The 16,080-nt window shown below is 35.4% G+C and overlaps 2 protein-coding genes across 2 annotated transcripts in view; one reads left to right on the top strand and one right to left on the bottom strand.

The window, feature by feature from the left end:
* LOC117100937 (fructose-2,6-bisphosphatase TIGAR-like) overlaps nt 1-4,257 on the bottom strand; it is a 15,764-nt gene extending 11,507 nt beyond the window's left edge. Inside the window, exon 1 of the mRNA XM_033240779.1 lies at nt 4,074-4,257. Coding sequence (XP_033096670.1) covers nt 4,074-4,144 — 71 coding nt within the window. The 5' untranslated portion in view covers nt 4,145-4,257. The remainder of the gene's footprint in view (nt 1-4,073) is intronic.
* A 111-nt stretch (nt 4,258-4,368) lies between these two features.
* The window catches only part of LOC117100936 (catalase-like), a 36,059-nt gene continuing 24,347 nt past the window's right edge, over nt 4,369-16,080 (top strand). The window contains exon 1 of the mRNA XM_033240778.1: nt 4,369-4,557. Within this exon, the coding sequence (XP_033096669.1) occupies nt 4,501-4,557 (57 nt within the window). The 5' untranslated portion in view covers nt 4,369-4,500. The remainder of the gene's footprint in view (nt 4,558-16,080) is intronic.

Genomic DNA, 16,080 nt, shown 5'->3' with positions numbered 1-16,080 from the left:
GCCATTTTCTCCACTGACAAACCATTGATCCTAAATTCTAACGTAATTATTAAGATGTTGTATCTTAGTTTTTCTTTGTACATTTTAATTAATGATTAAATGTGTGTTCGATAACTAATATAATGCGAGCTTTTGTGTTTTTAGTACATTTTGATGGTAAAATATCAGAAAGCCTATGCAGGCATTCAGGTGTAATGAACGGTAACCAACGTCTGGTTAGCAACAAAGGGCGCTACCTGGCGTTATGACGACACGACTGTGGTACTCTATACAGAACAGTACACATTAATATAATATTAATAATTAATCAATTAAAAGTAGTTTATTTTTATCATATTTTGACACTGCTGTAGTAAATAATTTAATTTTCTACTAAACGGGACCGCAAAAAAAAAAAAAAAAAAAATTAATACCTTAATAGTAGATTACTGTACCTTGGGAAAGGACATCGCTAGTAAAAACCGCAAACTAGTAGACCTATGGTACATGCTACTATATTTGACAAGTTGCGAGCATTTCCTAATCTTGTCATTGCAGGGTTAAAACTCAATTATCACTCTATAGATTCAGGGTCGTTCATCACATTATCAATATTACTACTGCGGTATTATCATTATTTGTGACCAGGCTCTTGCAAAAAACAGCCGACTTATACGAGGAGTAAAAAAATTGATTTTTTTTTTTATATTCTGCATAAATTCCTGTTTAATACAGTGTTTATTTGATGGAAATTGGTCGAGTATTAGCGAAGTTACTGTATGAATATTTAATTCCTTGGATATCAGCCATATAGGTTTTGAGAAAACAGCTTCTACAGATTTGAAAATCAATAATCTATTATTAAGATTTGTATTTTAGAAATCATTTTAAATTTAGTATACTTTTCAGTTAGATTTAGTGACTGACATTTTGCAGAAATTTTCCACATATCTTCATTCATAAAATGCAAAAAAAAAAAAAAGAAAATGTTCTAAATTCTGACTCTCGAACGTTTTAGATGCTTGTGGGAAATTAGAAATTGTGAAAAACAATAGGTTTCCCCAGAGCAGTTTACTATTATTAAAAAAAAATTTTTTTTTGCTGTATTGTATGCCCTAACAAAGTATTTTACTGACCACTTGAATAATCAGACCACTTATCTTAATCTATCTTCATATCCTGATCTTTTTAAACATACACTTACTGTAAGACTTACTTGTTTGCCTAAACTGTTACTTCCTTCTGTTTTTTAATTTTTTTTTTGTTTAATTGTTGTAATCTGTATTATTTGTGTTTGTTTGTTTGTGAGATTGTACTAATGTAATGCGTGGGGTCCCTGAATGATGACCAAATTTATGCCTGCCACTGTTTTCCTAATAATTGAGACTTTTGCACTTTATAACCGCAAGGGAAAGGCGCAATATAAATACCCAGTACCAGTACCAGTACCAGAGACCTGCAATACAAACATGTTAAGAAACAAAACAAAAAAATTCAAAAAACTAATTTTGAATTGCTATAACTTTAGAAAATTATTAACTAGTAACTTCCACACTTAAGACATATTTGTTTTAAACAATCAACTCATACCAAATGTAATTATTTTTTACTCAAAAATGCATGCGCATAGCACCATTCCCCAGGTTAATTTAGCAATAATAAAATTAAACAATTATTAACGGCCAAAACACGTCGTTTAGAATCAATGAGGTGAGCACGGAAAACTGATGAATGATGAAATTTGCATGCAATCTATAAGCATAGAATGGAACACAAATAATAATTATACATAATAAAAATAATAAAAACAGTAAAATATTAATAAATTACTACAAACACTAATAATCTGTCATAAATTTATGTTTTATTTTTTGTACTCAAACAGACAGTGCATTTCATGTACTGTTAGTATGTAATTACTAAGGGTATTCCATGGCAAGGGACTTGGAACACAGCCAGATAATTCTGCAGTCAGAAATCCTGTCCCTGGTTATAGTATCAGACGAACATCCTGAAAGTCTTCGCCTAGTCTACCCACAACCCTTTCAATTATTGTCTAGTAACGTCAGCTTCATACTGTTTATAAAGTTAGAAACATTTCAATGTAACACACATTGAGAAAAACTTCTCTTACGAATTTATTGTCCGCTGAAAATGACAAAAAAGAAAATCATAAAAAATAATTTTGTTCATGTTGCAGTAACATACAAATTATTAGCTAGAGCATAGAAATGATTGAAGAACGTTATAGCCTTAGTTTTATAATGGATAATGATGAAAATAATAAAAACACTTCCAGTGACGGGAAGTCTTTCTATCATTTTTCGCTGAAAAATTATAGATAATTTTTATGTTCTTCAAGTGAGCAAGTAGTATATTTCAAAAATGAATTTTTTATGATTTTTTTTTGTATTTTTCCATGGTAAAATACATCTTTAATTTGTTGGCATTCATTTATTATCTAACCAAGTTCATGAAACTTCTATAACTAATATAATTTGAAAAGACGAAAATTTATTTTTACAAACATTGGATCAACCTTTTTAATAAAGAATTATCATTTTTGGGGTTTTTAATTTTTTTTGTGGATTAATTATTTTCTGTAATTTACATCATTGTGCTCTATTGCTACAATTTTCTGAATAGGATTGAAGAATCCGATTTGTCTGCAGTTGCTCTCCTTGTTAAATATCCTTACTATAATGACAATGATGATGAAAGGAGATGGCAGTGCCAACGTTAATGATGAAAATTTTTTGTAGTACTGTAGCACCAAACTTCATCTTTATATTTCTCTTGTTAGACCAATTTTTTATTTTTCATCTACGATTTATAATTCTATTTGCATTTCTCAATCAAATTGCATAGAACGAGTTCAATCCAAATTTATGTATTTTATTAATTATAACAACAACGTTAATGCCCCTATTCATATCTTAGCAATTCACACTAGAAGGGGCACGTTTGATATGGTCTTCCTTTATAAATGTTTTAACTCGCTTTCTACTTGCCCTCTTTTTATGAAAAACTTGCGAGCGGTTAATAATATACAGATTTCTGAATATTTAAAAACATGGGGGTGGTTACGCCTCTTTTTCCGCCAGTCTTTGAGTATCCAGAAATCTGCATCTCATTACCCGCTCTCAAGTTTTTCGCTCAAATATGCTTTTTGTGTCTTAGAAAAATCAGTTGCACATCAAAAAAATGTTTTCCTTCGCAGCCTGGCTTCAAGACGAGATAGCCTCTGTACTCAGTCTGATTGGCGGTATGATGTTGGTCATCATGTTAATGTCACAGACATGATACAGATGTTGATAAAATTAATGATGTGGTTGTAACTCAAAAAGGGCTGCCTCTACCTTGATAAAGAACAGTGAAAACACTGAAAATACAATATATGGGAATTGTATGACTTTATTGCCACTTCTTGCTAAGGAAAGGGGAAAAAATGGCAAAGCGAACCACTGTCACAGAAAATTAATAACTGTTTTTCATGAATTTACAGTATTTCTTGACATTCCCCATGCTAAGAAGTTAACTGTGTTTATAGTCTTTAATTTAAAGGAAAAGTCATAATATGACATCAAATTTTTGCAAAACCCACCAGTTAGCCGTTTTTGGTATTTTGGGTGTCTTTTCTGGAAATTTGGGAGACCAAGAGATTTCATGGAAATTTGGGAGACTCCTGATTGAATCGGAAAGTATGAAATAGGCCTGCTACTACTTAGGCCCTAGATCACATAAGCGTATTAATACTTAGGCCTAGTCTAGGCTAGCTGCTAGGCCTACACATTTTGTTAATTAAATTTACAGAATTTAAATAAATTTCATGTTCTACTATTCTGAAAAAACAAACATGACAACTATAACAACAGTAGGTTAAAGTCTGTACAAGCTAAACTAGAAAAGGCCTAGTGACTGTAGTCTAAGACAACATTAAAATTTATATAACTGCAAGTTGAATAGGCCCTAAGGCTAGGGCAGGCCTAACCACTTGGGCCCCGCTGCTCTCCCTAATTTCCGACCAGACAGAGAGAGGCCTAGCCTAGCCATAAAATACCAGTGCTAAACGATAGAAAGGCACAAATACTTACTGTCGCACTAACGTAAGTAGAAAATAACAGTTTCGGCGAAAATCATAGCCATCCTTCCCGTTCTGATCCATGCTCAACCTTTACAATTTCGGCGAAAAGACAGTTTAGTCTACCCTTCGTTCATCAACCACGGACCATACTGTACTATGTTGTCTCTCTCGCCACACACAACACATCCGACCTCCTCGACACTTTTTAACAAATTTTGAGAACCTTTGTAAAAACTAGCCAATCACAGAACAGAACTAGAGGTTGACCCTTTTTTTGATGGTGAAGCTGGTGTACGTGTGTATATTGTGGTGTGTGTGTGTGTATCGGTCGGTCGAGCGTGTCACAACAACGATTCGCAACACAATTGCATGTTGCGTGTAGGACTCTGTTTAACTTTTTTGTATTAAAATTATCATAATCTACTTTAAATACCAAAATGTCCCACAGAGACAAAGCAGCGAATCAATTGATGCAACATAAGAAACTGTTAGAGGTAAGCCAAACATGACTTCATTCATTCATTTCGTGCAGCCTAGGCCTAGCCTAGGCCTAGGCTAGCCTAGCTTTCTTTTTAGGTAGGCCTCCTACCTAGGCCTAGTCATAGGCTATCCTAATAATAGGCCTAGTAGGAGCCCTAACCAAACTATCCTCCTACTGTAGGCTCTAGATAGTAGAGGCCTAGGCCTTCTACTACGCTACTTTTCTCTAGGCTTACTTACTAAACTACTAGGCCTAGGCTAGGCCTACACCAGTCACTGAGCACTATGTCTAGGCTAGGTAGGGAGGGCCAGGCCTGTCAGTGTCTATTTAGGCCTACTGTCTAGGCTACCTAGCCAAATCAAATATACATATTCATAGCATTATCATCAAACTCTATGTTAAGTTCAAAGACTTTTTGCTTTCTTTGTTTAGGGTTCTATCCTGAGTTTTTTATACTGATTGTTCAAGTGTCGTACTTTTGAATCCAAAAAGGTTATTTTGGCATATGGCACCATGCAGTCAAAAACGGTTATCTGCACATCTGACTGTGCAACTAACTAGGTTCTGAAACTGTAATTTGCATGGCCGTTCATGTGAACAACTCCAAACATTTATGATACTTGCACATCCCCTGTGTTTTTTCTAATCTTTTCTATAATGTTATGTCATTAAAAAAAAAAAAATGTTTTTTTACTCTGGTCTGATAGGCCTACTTTACTTCCGTGCATACCGCATTCAAGCCCTTTCAACAAATGACTTGATTGATGAACACATCTCAAAAAAATAAATGGTTGACCACATTGTCTTTCTAAAAAAGGACTAGCAAAACAGTTTAAAATTATTAGTACTTGCTAGAAACAATCAGTTTTGTTAAATTATTTTTTTAAAAGTGAGACTGCTTTTGAGTGGGGCCGCCTATCAGGAACCAGAGCCGTACTGTAGGGAAATCATAGAGAGATGAGTGACCACACCAGTTAGCTGGGGGAGGGGCCTCCGGTGTCCAGAGGCAGAGCCTTGGTGGGGTCCAGGGGGTGAGGGCCGCTGGCACTCCAATGATCTGAGCATTTTTAAGCTGTTTTAAATCAATATCAGGAAATGTTTGTTGACAATTACTGGGTGTGGTATATACCAGTAAACAATCTTTTTTTAAATAAAACCACGTACAATTTGATTTTCAATGTACCGTAATAATATACATTATGTTTAATTTGAGCACCCAAACTTTGTACGCAAACATTTCATTACTTAAACAAACAAAAATAATAGGTATACTGATCACTTTTTAGTAACGCATCAGTATTCACATAAATAATGTCTAATGACTTACCTGTAAGTTACTGCATGACCGTTTTTATATTTTTACTAAAACCACTTTCTTACAATTTTAAATACATTTTCCCCTGTATTTGTGATAATTCATTATCATGCATAGGCCTGTGCTACAGTAATTTATTATTAATATCCATGCATGTGTTTCAACCAAAATCACTTTGAAATACAGAACCGTTCATGATGAGATTTTGAAGCATACATGACCTAACAGCTTATAAATTATATGGTCTCTTGAAAAGCTTGCATTTCAGCAGTTTATTACTGAAATACAAGAACAAAAGTGGAATTGAACCAATGACCCTATGATCTCCATGGTTCACTGCAAACACTGTGGCTACTATAGTACCTATTTAGCCTCAGTGAGCTGTGCTCTCAGGCCCATAGGAAGCAGTTAATTGTTGGTCCCACCAAAGAGAAGAATATGTAGGCTATATTATTTTGTGTGAAAAATACAATGTAGGCTTACTGTATTTGTTGCGAAATAAAATGGTAGGAAAATACATTTGATGTTTGAAGATTTTTTTCTAATTTGTCCAGAAGCCTGCTTTGAGACTATTCCCCTCCTATTTAACTCCAACCCTCTCTATCCCTAAGAGAGATATTATACCAGTGTAGCCTGAAATTTCCCACTTACCTTGCTCCACTATGGTTGGGGCTGAGACAAGCAAGTTTTAAATAGGCACTTTTAATAGATGCCTGGAAATGGCACACTGAGACTGTAGATAATAGTGTTCTCTATTTGTTTCCAATGGAGGTCGAGGGCTTTGTTACCCAGATCGCCATTGTGTTTTCCCACTTACGAAAAAAAACTTTCTGCATCTTATTCTTACCGGTTTAAGACCATTCCTTATATTATATTTGACACTAGTTCTATCCCTTATGTTGTAGGCCTACTCCTACTGTACACCTGTGGAATCCTTAGGCATTCGGATTTACACACTAGAACCAGAACCATTGCATTAACAGTAAAGGAGAACCTGTTATAGATTGGGCTCGGCCCAGCACCCAGGTTTGGCAATGCTATATTGACCAAATTAAAATTATGCTTAAATGGGAACATTTTTGTGTGAATACAGTGTATTATAATTTTGATAAAAAAAAAACTATGTTGCATCGTGAAGGACCCTTTTGGCATGATACAGTACTCATTGGTGTGAAATATTGGTTCGACGAAAACCAGACCGGCCAGACTGCCTGTCCTACAACCTTGGCTATGCTGCTACACTAACTTGATGAATAAGTATAGCTCTGGAAAATGTACTGTGTTATATCCATCATATATAATAAATTGTAATCAGTGATTATATTAAAAACAAAACTGAGAGTTATTATAATTTGATAATAATAAATAATGTTCTGTTTATGTTAGCGCATAATATAAACTGCCTCTGTGCACATTACAAGTTGCATTATTACACTATACCTAAAGGACACTAGCGAAATCTACAACAAAAGTCTTGGAATTCCAACCTCATGTTATGAAGGAAGGTGTTCTTGAAGGAAAAGGTGGTTCTCAATGTTTCTTCAAAGCACTAGATTGATACACAAGCCAGCATTGATGTCAGGGACAGATGTAGGAGGAGGCACAGGGGCAGTGCTCCTCCCTCCCTAATAAAGGAGAAAAAAGAGAGATGTAAAGAAAAGAAAGGAGAAAGAGGGGAGCATTGTACTCCGAACACCATGCCAAACCCACTCTCTACCACCCCATTCGATGCTTTGCACTTGCATTGCCCCTCCTAGATTTTTTTTCTGGATCTGCCCCCTTAATGTGATGTAGAAAAGTTGGTGCCTGTCTCACAAATTGATGTAATGTTCCAGGTCCTCAGAATGATTAATTATTGATCCTGATCATGTTTTTGATTGATCATGATCATGATTGCTCTTTGATCTCATCCTGTTGAACAGTGCAGTAACTAAATTCAGTAGGGTTGATGTACGATAATATACATTAAATAAATGTTGGGATCCAAACCAGGGCCCTGTAATTTAACCTAGGATACCACTGTATCCAGGAACTTAAAATTGAACTAAGGGCCCTGAAAATAGAATCTTGGGCCATTGGGTCATGTAAACTACAGTAGGAATAATTGAAGTAGAACCTATAGAATGCAATCTAATACTCTAAATTCCAGGACCCTGGAAAAATTGAAATTCAAATCTATGATCTTGTCGTACCTTGAAATACTGTAGATCTTGAACCTGGGGAGGACCCTGGACTTGCATCCATAACAATGGAAATGGAATCCAAGACTGTAAGATTGAACGAAATACCAGAGATAAACCCTGTTATCCTACTGTTGGACCCTGCCATTAGAACTAAGACATCCATGGCCCTGGTACTAAAATTGAGACCCTATGAGTAAACATGTGATTCAGGGATTGAAACACCAATCAACAGCCATAATTTGTTAATGTATTCCCTTTATTCAACTGAGTTGTAATGATACCGGTCCCAAAAGGAAGACACAACTTGGCATAGTGATATTTTAGTAGACTGCCCTCTATGTTTCTTGATTTCATATCACATGATGAAATGCATTGAGTGGCAATCACGACCGCTGGCTGTTATTTACAGTCCACCTAATACCCATGGCCACCATTCACTTCTAACCATTATCCGGTGATAGCTTCACAGGGTATTCTATCCAGCAGAAACCCTTTTGATGATTAAATTTTGTTTGGAAGTACTGCACTACAGTGTACAGAGTGATGGAAGGGATAAAGAATTTAAATAAATTTAGGGCAAAACTAGCATTATACTTGATTAAAGCCAATTTCAGAAGTTTTAAAATCTACAATAGTTTATTTGCTATCTCATGAAGTTAAATGCAAAAAAAAAAATCATTTGTGCCTACAGTATACAATTTTAACATATAACCAAATAATAATTGTTTATTGAATGGAATCGCTTTTAATAATAACATTGAGGGCTGCAATAATCAATGTAGAAAGAATATAGAATATACTGATGGTAAAACGTACAGCTCTTTTTGTTTTAGACTTCTAGTCAAAGAACATTCTTTTTACACATCGGCCATCTTGGTTGCTTTACTGGCTAACAAGTAACAAAGGTATTGCAAGTGGCACCAGATAATTATTTGACCCAGAAAATATATGGAAGTCAATGTTGACACTATTATCCCTATTCATTGATGAGTAAACAGTACTGACTTATAGTCCACTATTAAAAAAAATGTAGCATCCCGGGTTTATTCTTTATTTATTAATAATAAATCACAATAGCAATCTCAGTATGCTCTGACCTGTAAAGTAATTCAACATAATAAACTGTAGATTCAAGAAGTTCATGATTTATAGCAGTTCTAAAGTAGGTCTCGAATTACGGTGAACTGTATTCTGTAGTGTATTTTGTGAGACTTACAGTAAATTCTGATTTTCATTCAAAAGAACCATAATGAAAAGCCCTCTGTTTTGTGCTTACAGTCATGAGTTTTCTATGGTGATGGTATGAATATCAGACTTATCAAGTAAACTAAGTTCGTAAACTGCATTTCCATAACTATGTTTTCAGATTTCCGTAGTAAATAAAAAATTTCTGTAGCACCACCTAATAAATTTGCCTTGAGTGCAAGATTAAGTATAGAGTTATAATTATTTTGAAAATGGGCCCGATCGTTGTGGACCCAATAGTCTTTGGGCCGATTGTCTGTAATTTGATGTGAAATTTCAAACAAACAGTACAGGATAAAGATTTTCGGGCCATTTTTTATTAGTTTTCACAATAATTTGTCAGTAGTCCGAAAAGTATGAGTTGTCTGGGGACAATGTAACCAAAGATCCTAATGGAAACGTCATTTGTTCTGGACCTATTTATTTATGGGCCTAGGCCTATGATAAATTTTCGTAGTATTTTAGTCTATTTCCATACGTTTGTAATAAGGCAAAATTTCTGTAGAAAATAGGCCTAACTGTGGATGTTACGTAGTACAGTACTAGAGAAGTCTGGAATATGAGTGAGAATATAAATAAGGTTAAGATAACATACAAGACCTAGTAGCTTCCACCAAAGAATGCTAGCATTGCTATAATTATTTTTCGATCAAATGCTGTTAGTGAGTGGTCGTCTTAAAAAATGTTGGAATCTAGGAATTGGCATTTATAGATTAGAATGCTATAAAGACCAACCACAATTCAAAAAAGCCATCCTGAATTTTACTGCACACAAAACTCAAAGACATGGTAAGATGTCTCTGCCCTCCTAGAGGGCAGTAGAAACAAACATGTATGTGTAACTCTGTCGGTAAAAGTCTGATTTATACGAAATGTGCAACTGATGTTTACTACAGTACTATCCTTGGTACTACCAACTAGTATTAGTGTAGACTCCAGAAATTTTCCAACAGGGTGTCCAACAAGTATTAGGGCCTCTGGTCAGCATTCATCCTTCCTACTGTAGTTGGCATCCAAGGGAGCAAAAAAATTATCGTTTAGTAACAGATGGTAAAAATTGTACTTTTTCAGTAGCACGGGCCCTATGAATGTGCATGTGCGTATCCAGTAGTTTCCAAGGTCAATCGACATAAACCTATGTTGAGTGCGTGTTTGTTTATATTGATTTACCTTGATACGAGCATGCACGCAGTTCAAACTCAGAATTGGCATATTAGTCTGAAAACTTTGAGTGAGATCCAAGAGGGATCTCTGTTTTTTTTTCTGATATGGATGCAACAATGTTCTCTACCGCCCTCAGATTCCAATAAAATGGTGCTGCTACTGGTTGAATGCATACCATTTAATATGTTCTCTGTCAGGGAATTCACATCCGACAGGGGTCACTCAGGGTGCGTAGGATGCGAGTTCACGTCGGCACCTTTCTATACATGCCACTATTGCATTGCACATCAACTCAATGGCAGTGGTCGCTAGAAATCTCGCCCTGGAACCCATAAGTAATGATCTAAAAATTGGTACCGTTTGTTAGTGTTTCATTACAGTTGATGGTGGCGCCTTTTATAGCATGCCTTGGCGTATGGGATGAAGCTAGGAAAAAGGACTTGGTAGTCAACGTGTTATCAACCTGAAATTCATTTTCTCATCATATTCTGTGGCATAACTTTATTCTATCTATTACAGTAAGTCTCAGTCACTATATCAACTGAACATTAAAAACATTGCCAACAAAGTCATAGATTCTTGTGCTAAATAAAATCATGGGTATATTTTTATTTTGATCACTTTGCATTGTTGTCAATATTAATAATGCATGATGGGCAACAAAATTTAGAAATATTTTCAAAAGTATTTTTATCATCGGAAAAATTGTTGCAAAAACATTATCTAAATTGTAACGTAAGAAGTTGCCTACTGTAAATTACCAAATAAGATCTGCTCTTAAAAAAGTGCCATTCTCGAATAAGCAATGCACTCTAAATCGATAATACATATTACCCTGTGTTTAATAAAACACTTTGAGAAACAGGGTGTTAAATACAATACAGTGTTCTTCAAATGAATAAGTAACACAATGAAGACCCAAGCATATTTTTATAAACGTTAAATTTACTATAACATAGGGCTTATGATAGGCCTCCCGAACTACGGGAATATGTGAGATAGGTACTTCCACATGGGAATGCATGGAAAGCACCATGCCAAAATTATTTTAATAAGCACTGCTCTTGAATAAGCGCCGCACTGAAACTCCCAAAAATGTTATAAGGATATATTCAAGGATTACGGTACTTGTTGAAGTGAAGTAGGATTTTACCAACCAATTGTACGTACAGAAGTACCGGTAGTAGTTCACCGTACTGGGTAGTGCCTGTGATGATACATTTTGTATAAAGTTGCTTCTGTTACCTACCATTTTATCAAAAGATAATAATGATATCTACAAATGAGTATTAAAACAACATTTTTACTCTGTAGTATGTAAACCTTTGTAGACATGTTTTTTTCAATACAATTCCAAGAATTTGTGCACAGTAACCTTTGAGAGACGATGAAAGTGGCGATTATCAATATTGGAAAATTTGCATACAAAATTACTTCTTAGCTCTGAAGTAGTAAAGAACATTATGCCCTGGGTAAGCATCGTGTGGCATGCTGGTCTGAAGTAACGTGTATATTTTTCTGTCTAAATGTACTTAATGACCATCTGAACATGGCTAAAGTCATGTCTACAGTACAGTAAGTTGCTTTTAAAACATGCTTGTCCTGATGCGCATGGCAAGCTACAGTATAAATAGATAGCCCAAAATGTACAGTGTATCAATATTGCTTATTATCAGGACTGCCCTGGACTTTCATTATTTACAGTATTGTGCATTTGCACAGGACGTTTGTTCATTGTCAGGCGGTAGTTGTGCTGTAGTTATGATAAGATTAAAATATCTTCACTTTGGACCTCTCGCTGGCCCTACAGTCACTTTGCCTGTTAATAATACATTGCTACCCAGCCAAGTCCAAAGTAGGCCTACCCTGCTTTCAAATAGATTTTAAGACAGGTTGTTTTGAGATGGATATTTAATTTATGCCCCAAATACATTATTTACTTTATCGTCAGTACTTTCAGATCTGCTTCACTGCGAGCGGGGTGATTTTTTTTCTCCTTAACAACATTCTGTCCTTTAAATTACTTTAAATTTACATCAAATGTAGTCTTATAGTCAGAGTACGATGCCCTTCTAAAATGCTTTTGAAAACATTAAAATAATTGTAATATCTGCAGTCTTCGGAAACTGTTAAGTTGCTAACAGCACATACATGGAAAGAAACATTATAATATCATTTTATTATTATTACAAGGATGTGTCATTATATACTACATCACTTTACAACCTTGTTGCAAAAAGTGTTACCGTGTACTTTTAACCGGGGCCACCCTGAAATTCCTTCCAAACAGTAACTTCCTTCTGTTGATGTATGTATGCTTCTAGAGGATGTTTGTTGTATCCATGTGTATATTTGAATGAAGAGAAAGTGCCAGGCTTGAGAACATCTTCGTTGTCGAAGCAATCATTGCCATGTCTTCCAATATCAATAGGCCAAGTAGTAACCAGGGGTGCAGGGCATATATGCAATTGTGCATTAGGCCCATTAAAAAAAAATATCAGTTTATCACCCTAATGGTAATGCTAAATCACCTTTGGGTTTTTTGGCTGGTGCATTGATATTCAAAATAAAATACATGATTAAGAATACAAACAATATCTATTAAAACTACTTACAAAAAAGGGATTTTTTCCAAATATTTTTTTTTTTCAATACCACAAAGGTTATAAACTAATAATTTTTGTTATTGGGCCTTTTATCCTGGAAGCGTTTTTGGGAATTTTTGTAGTATATTTATGAATTAATTTTATTTAGCGTACTTCGTTCCGCTACAGCGCCTTGACGATGAAATACCATGTACAGTAAAATGTCCCGAAGTTACCAGAAAAAGTCATAAGTGACATCCTGTTTGGCAATTCAACAGTAACTTTGGACACGTTGACAAAAAATTTTTGACTCTATGTGCATATAATATATAATTTATTCCTCAATCAACAAATCACAGTTACACATTGTACTTGCTACATGAAGTCTAAAAGTTTGTGTCAAAGTGTTCCGAAGTTACTGTGGAATTGCCGTTAAACATGTTAAGGAAGGTTTCTGTATTTAACCAGACCTCTCGGAAATGGCTTCATCCAACTTGGGGCCTCTGCCCTAGACACCCTATAATCGGAACGACATTCTCTTGGTGTATCGCATGCATTCGCATTGGATAAATTGAAATTCTGTACTTTAAAGCGTCATATTTTTACACAAATGCAGCATTCAGCCCTGGAACATATCCAGAAAAGAGTCTGTCAGAAAATTTTAGGGGTAAACTACTCATCCTATAATTCGGCTCTTGTTGAATAATTAATAATAATATGCAGAAATTTATAACGCGCCAAATTAAAAAACATCAAAGGGACAGTGAACAATTAACCCAATTAAAGCGATTTTGTAAACAAAAAAGTTTTCAAATTAGTTTTAAATGAATTTGAAGATTGTCAAACAGAAAGAGGTAATAGGTACCAAAATAAGGTGCCTGAAAAGAAAAAGAGCGAATGTAATATAGAGGAACTAAAGAAAAGATGGAATGACATTTGTCACACTTTTGCTAAGTCATTAATGAAGTCTAATGAATTCCATAACTTAAGATCTGAAGAAAGTGGTTTCTCTCTCAGAAATGCCAATACACTCTCCATGCCCAAAATCCGTACTAAACAGCACAGTCAAAACCCAATTCCGTTCAGGGTCAGATTGTTAAATGACAATTAACTTACTGTAGTTTGCTCGTTTTGATTTGTTGTCAGTGCAAATTTTTTTGATGCTGGGTGCTTGACTTTTTTTTTATTGTATCCGTTTTTACTTATTTATTATTTTAGCTGTAAATGTTGATTTAATTCAGTTTTTGCTGTGAATGCAACATGTTTTGAATAAACCTTGACTAATAAATAAATGCCTCAACATTGTAGAGCAGTAATGGAATTCAACTAGGAAGTTCTGAAAGGTTTTAAATATCCATAAGACAGTTGAGCTATTGTAACTTGTGGTATTTTAGCCCTCTAGTTGAAACACTAGTAAAACTGGCATTAAATTGAACCAGGATCAAAGATCTGATAGTATCTCCATGGTTTAGCTCAGCGCACAAACAGTGGGTACAGTGTCATAATGACAAAGTCACAGGAGAAGGAGTTGAGGCTCCCCTCCCTGAGAGACCATAGAGGTCATTCCACACAGCGGGTACACCTGTTTTTGCCATTTACTGACCTAAGCTGTTCTCATGTTCACCATTGAATGATACCTTCAACTCAACACGAAATGTGTTGTGTCCATAACAGCTAATTGTAGAGCTCATCCCAAAGGATAAATTGGTTAAATGCGAAACAAACAAAAATATAAATCTTGAGAAAGCTATTTTACTGGACACAGAAATCCAGTAGCGATGAGAAGGAACAGACAGGTCCCACAGAAGTCCAAGCTACTATTGTGACAAAAATATAAAAAGGGCCCTACAAAAATGTCATCAGTTTCTTTTTTTGAAAACTACTGTGGGCCTGTTTCTACTGACAAAATACAAAAGTACGGTATTCAGTGAAACCGGTTTTCATAATTGTTTATAAACAAAGACCGCATTGCAGTTTAATTTTAACACGAACAGAAACCGGTTTCTCCTAAGGAGGTCGTTGTACATTGACGTCATTTTTACCCACAGCGAGTTTGTTAGGCGGAAGTGCGATGAAGCGTGGAAATTTCCAGGTCAACAGAAATTCATTTGGTCGAAGTAATCTAATTCGTCGAAAAAGGGGCAGGTGATGCAGTCGTTTCCCGACCGGGTTTGAGTACGGTATTTGGCGATTGAGACCAGATTCAATTAGGGTTTTCAAAACCGGTATTTGAATTCGGGTTTTTTTTTTATGGGACCCATTTCCACTGACAAGAAAATACAGATCTTTGAGAATACTGGTTTTGAAACCGGAATTCTATTCTCAGCACAAACAGGCCCTATAACCATATTATTCTAAATAACTAAAAGCCTAGGCTCTCTCACTCAACCCGGCTGTGCCCTTAAAATCTCCCACCAGAGCCCCACCATTGGGGCCCTAACAGCTCAGCTACCCTGCAGGTGCAGCTGAGCAGGTGTACTCTATGACTGAAGTTTGGTGGCAATGTCTATGTCAGGTGTTTACTATTTTGCAGACTGCTGGTAACTATTATATCAGCGACATGTATGCAGAGCAGTAGAATTCATAAAGGTTATCTTGTTCCTCAGGGACCTAGTTGATCTTTTAACATTTTGAACACATGCTTATGATGTAACTGCAGGAAGATTTGTAACTATATGGTTTATAGTTACAGTTACTGTTGTTAGTCTTCAACAAGTTACTACTGCTGTAAGAAACTCAAAGGAAGGAAAAAGAATTTTTTTGTGGCAGATATGTGACTCAAAGGTCCTTAACCCAGAATTGTTGTAACTTTGCTGTGGACATTTTGCAACCAAGACAATGCAAGTTACAAAATGTCTGCACCAGAGTTGAATGGAGTGTTTTAAGATACAGGCGAAAAATCTATTAAAACAGGCCGTAGTAACTGCATGGTCCATCCGTTGTAGAGTCATTTTCTGTAAATCCCAAAAAGGGGTAGAGGACAGGGGGTTTTTTTTACCAATGTTTTTTATTATCATAAAATTTCAATCAGTAAAATCAGCGGT

This window comes from Anneissia japonica, unplaced genomic scaffold, assembly GCF_011630105.1.
Source record: "Anneissia japonica isolate Jap-2015-1 unplaced genomic scaffold, ASM1163010v1 scaffold287793_len260017_cov185, whole genome shotgun sequence".
In the NCBI taxonomy this organism is placed as follows: Eukaryota; Metazoa; Echinodermata; class Crinoidea; order Comatulida; family Comatulidae; genus Anneissia; species Anneissia japonica.
The sequence above is the reverse complement of the archived record's forward strand: the minus strand, read 5'-3'. Positions and strand labels throughout refer to the sequence as shown.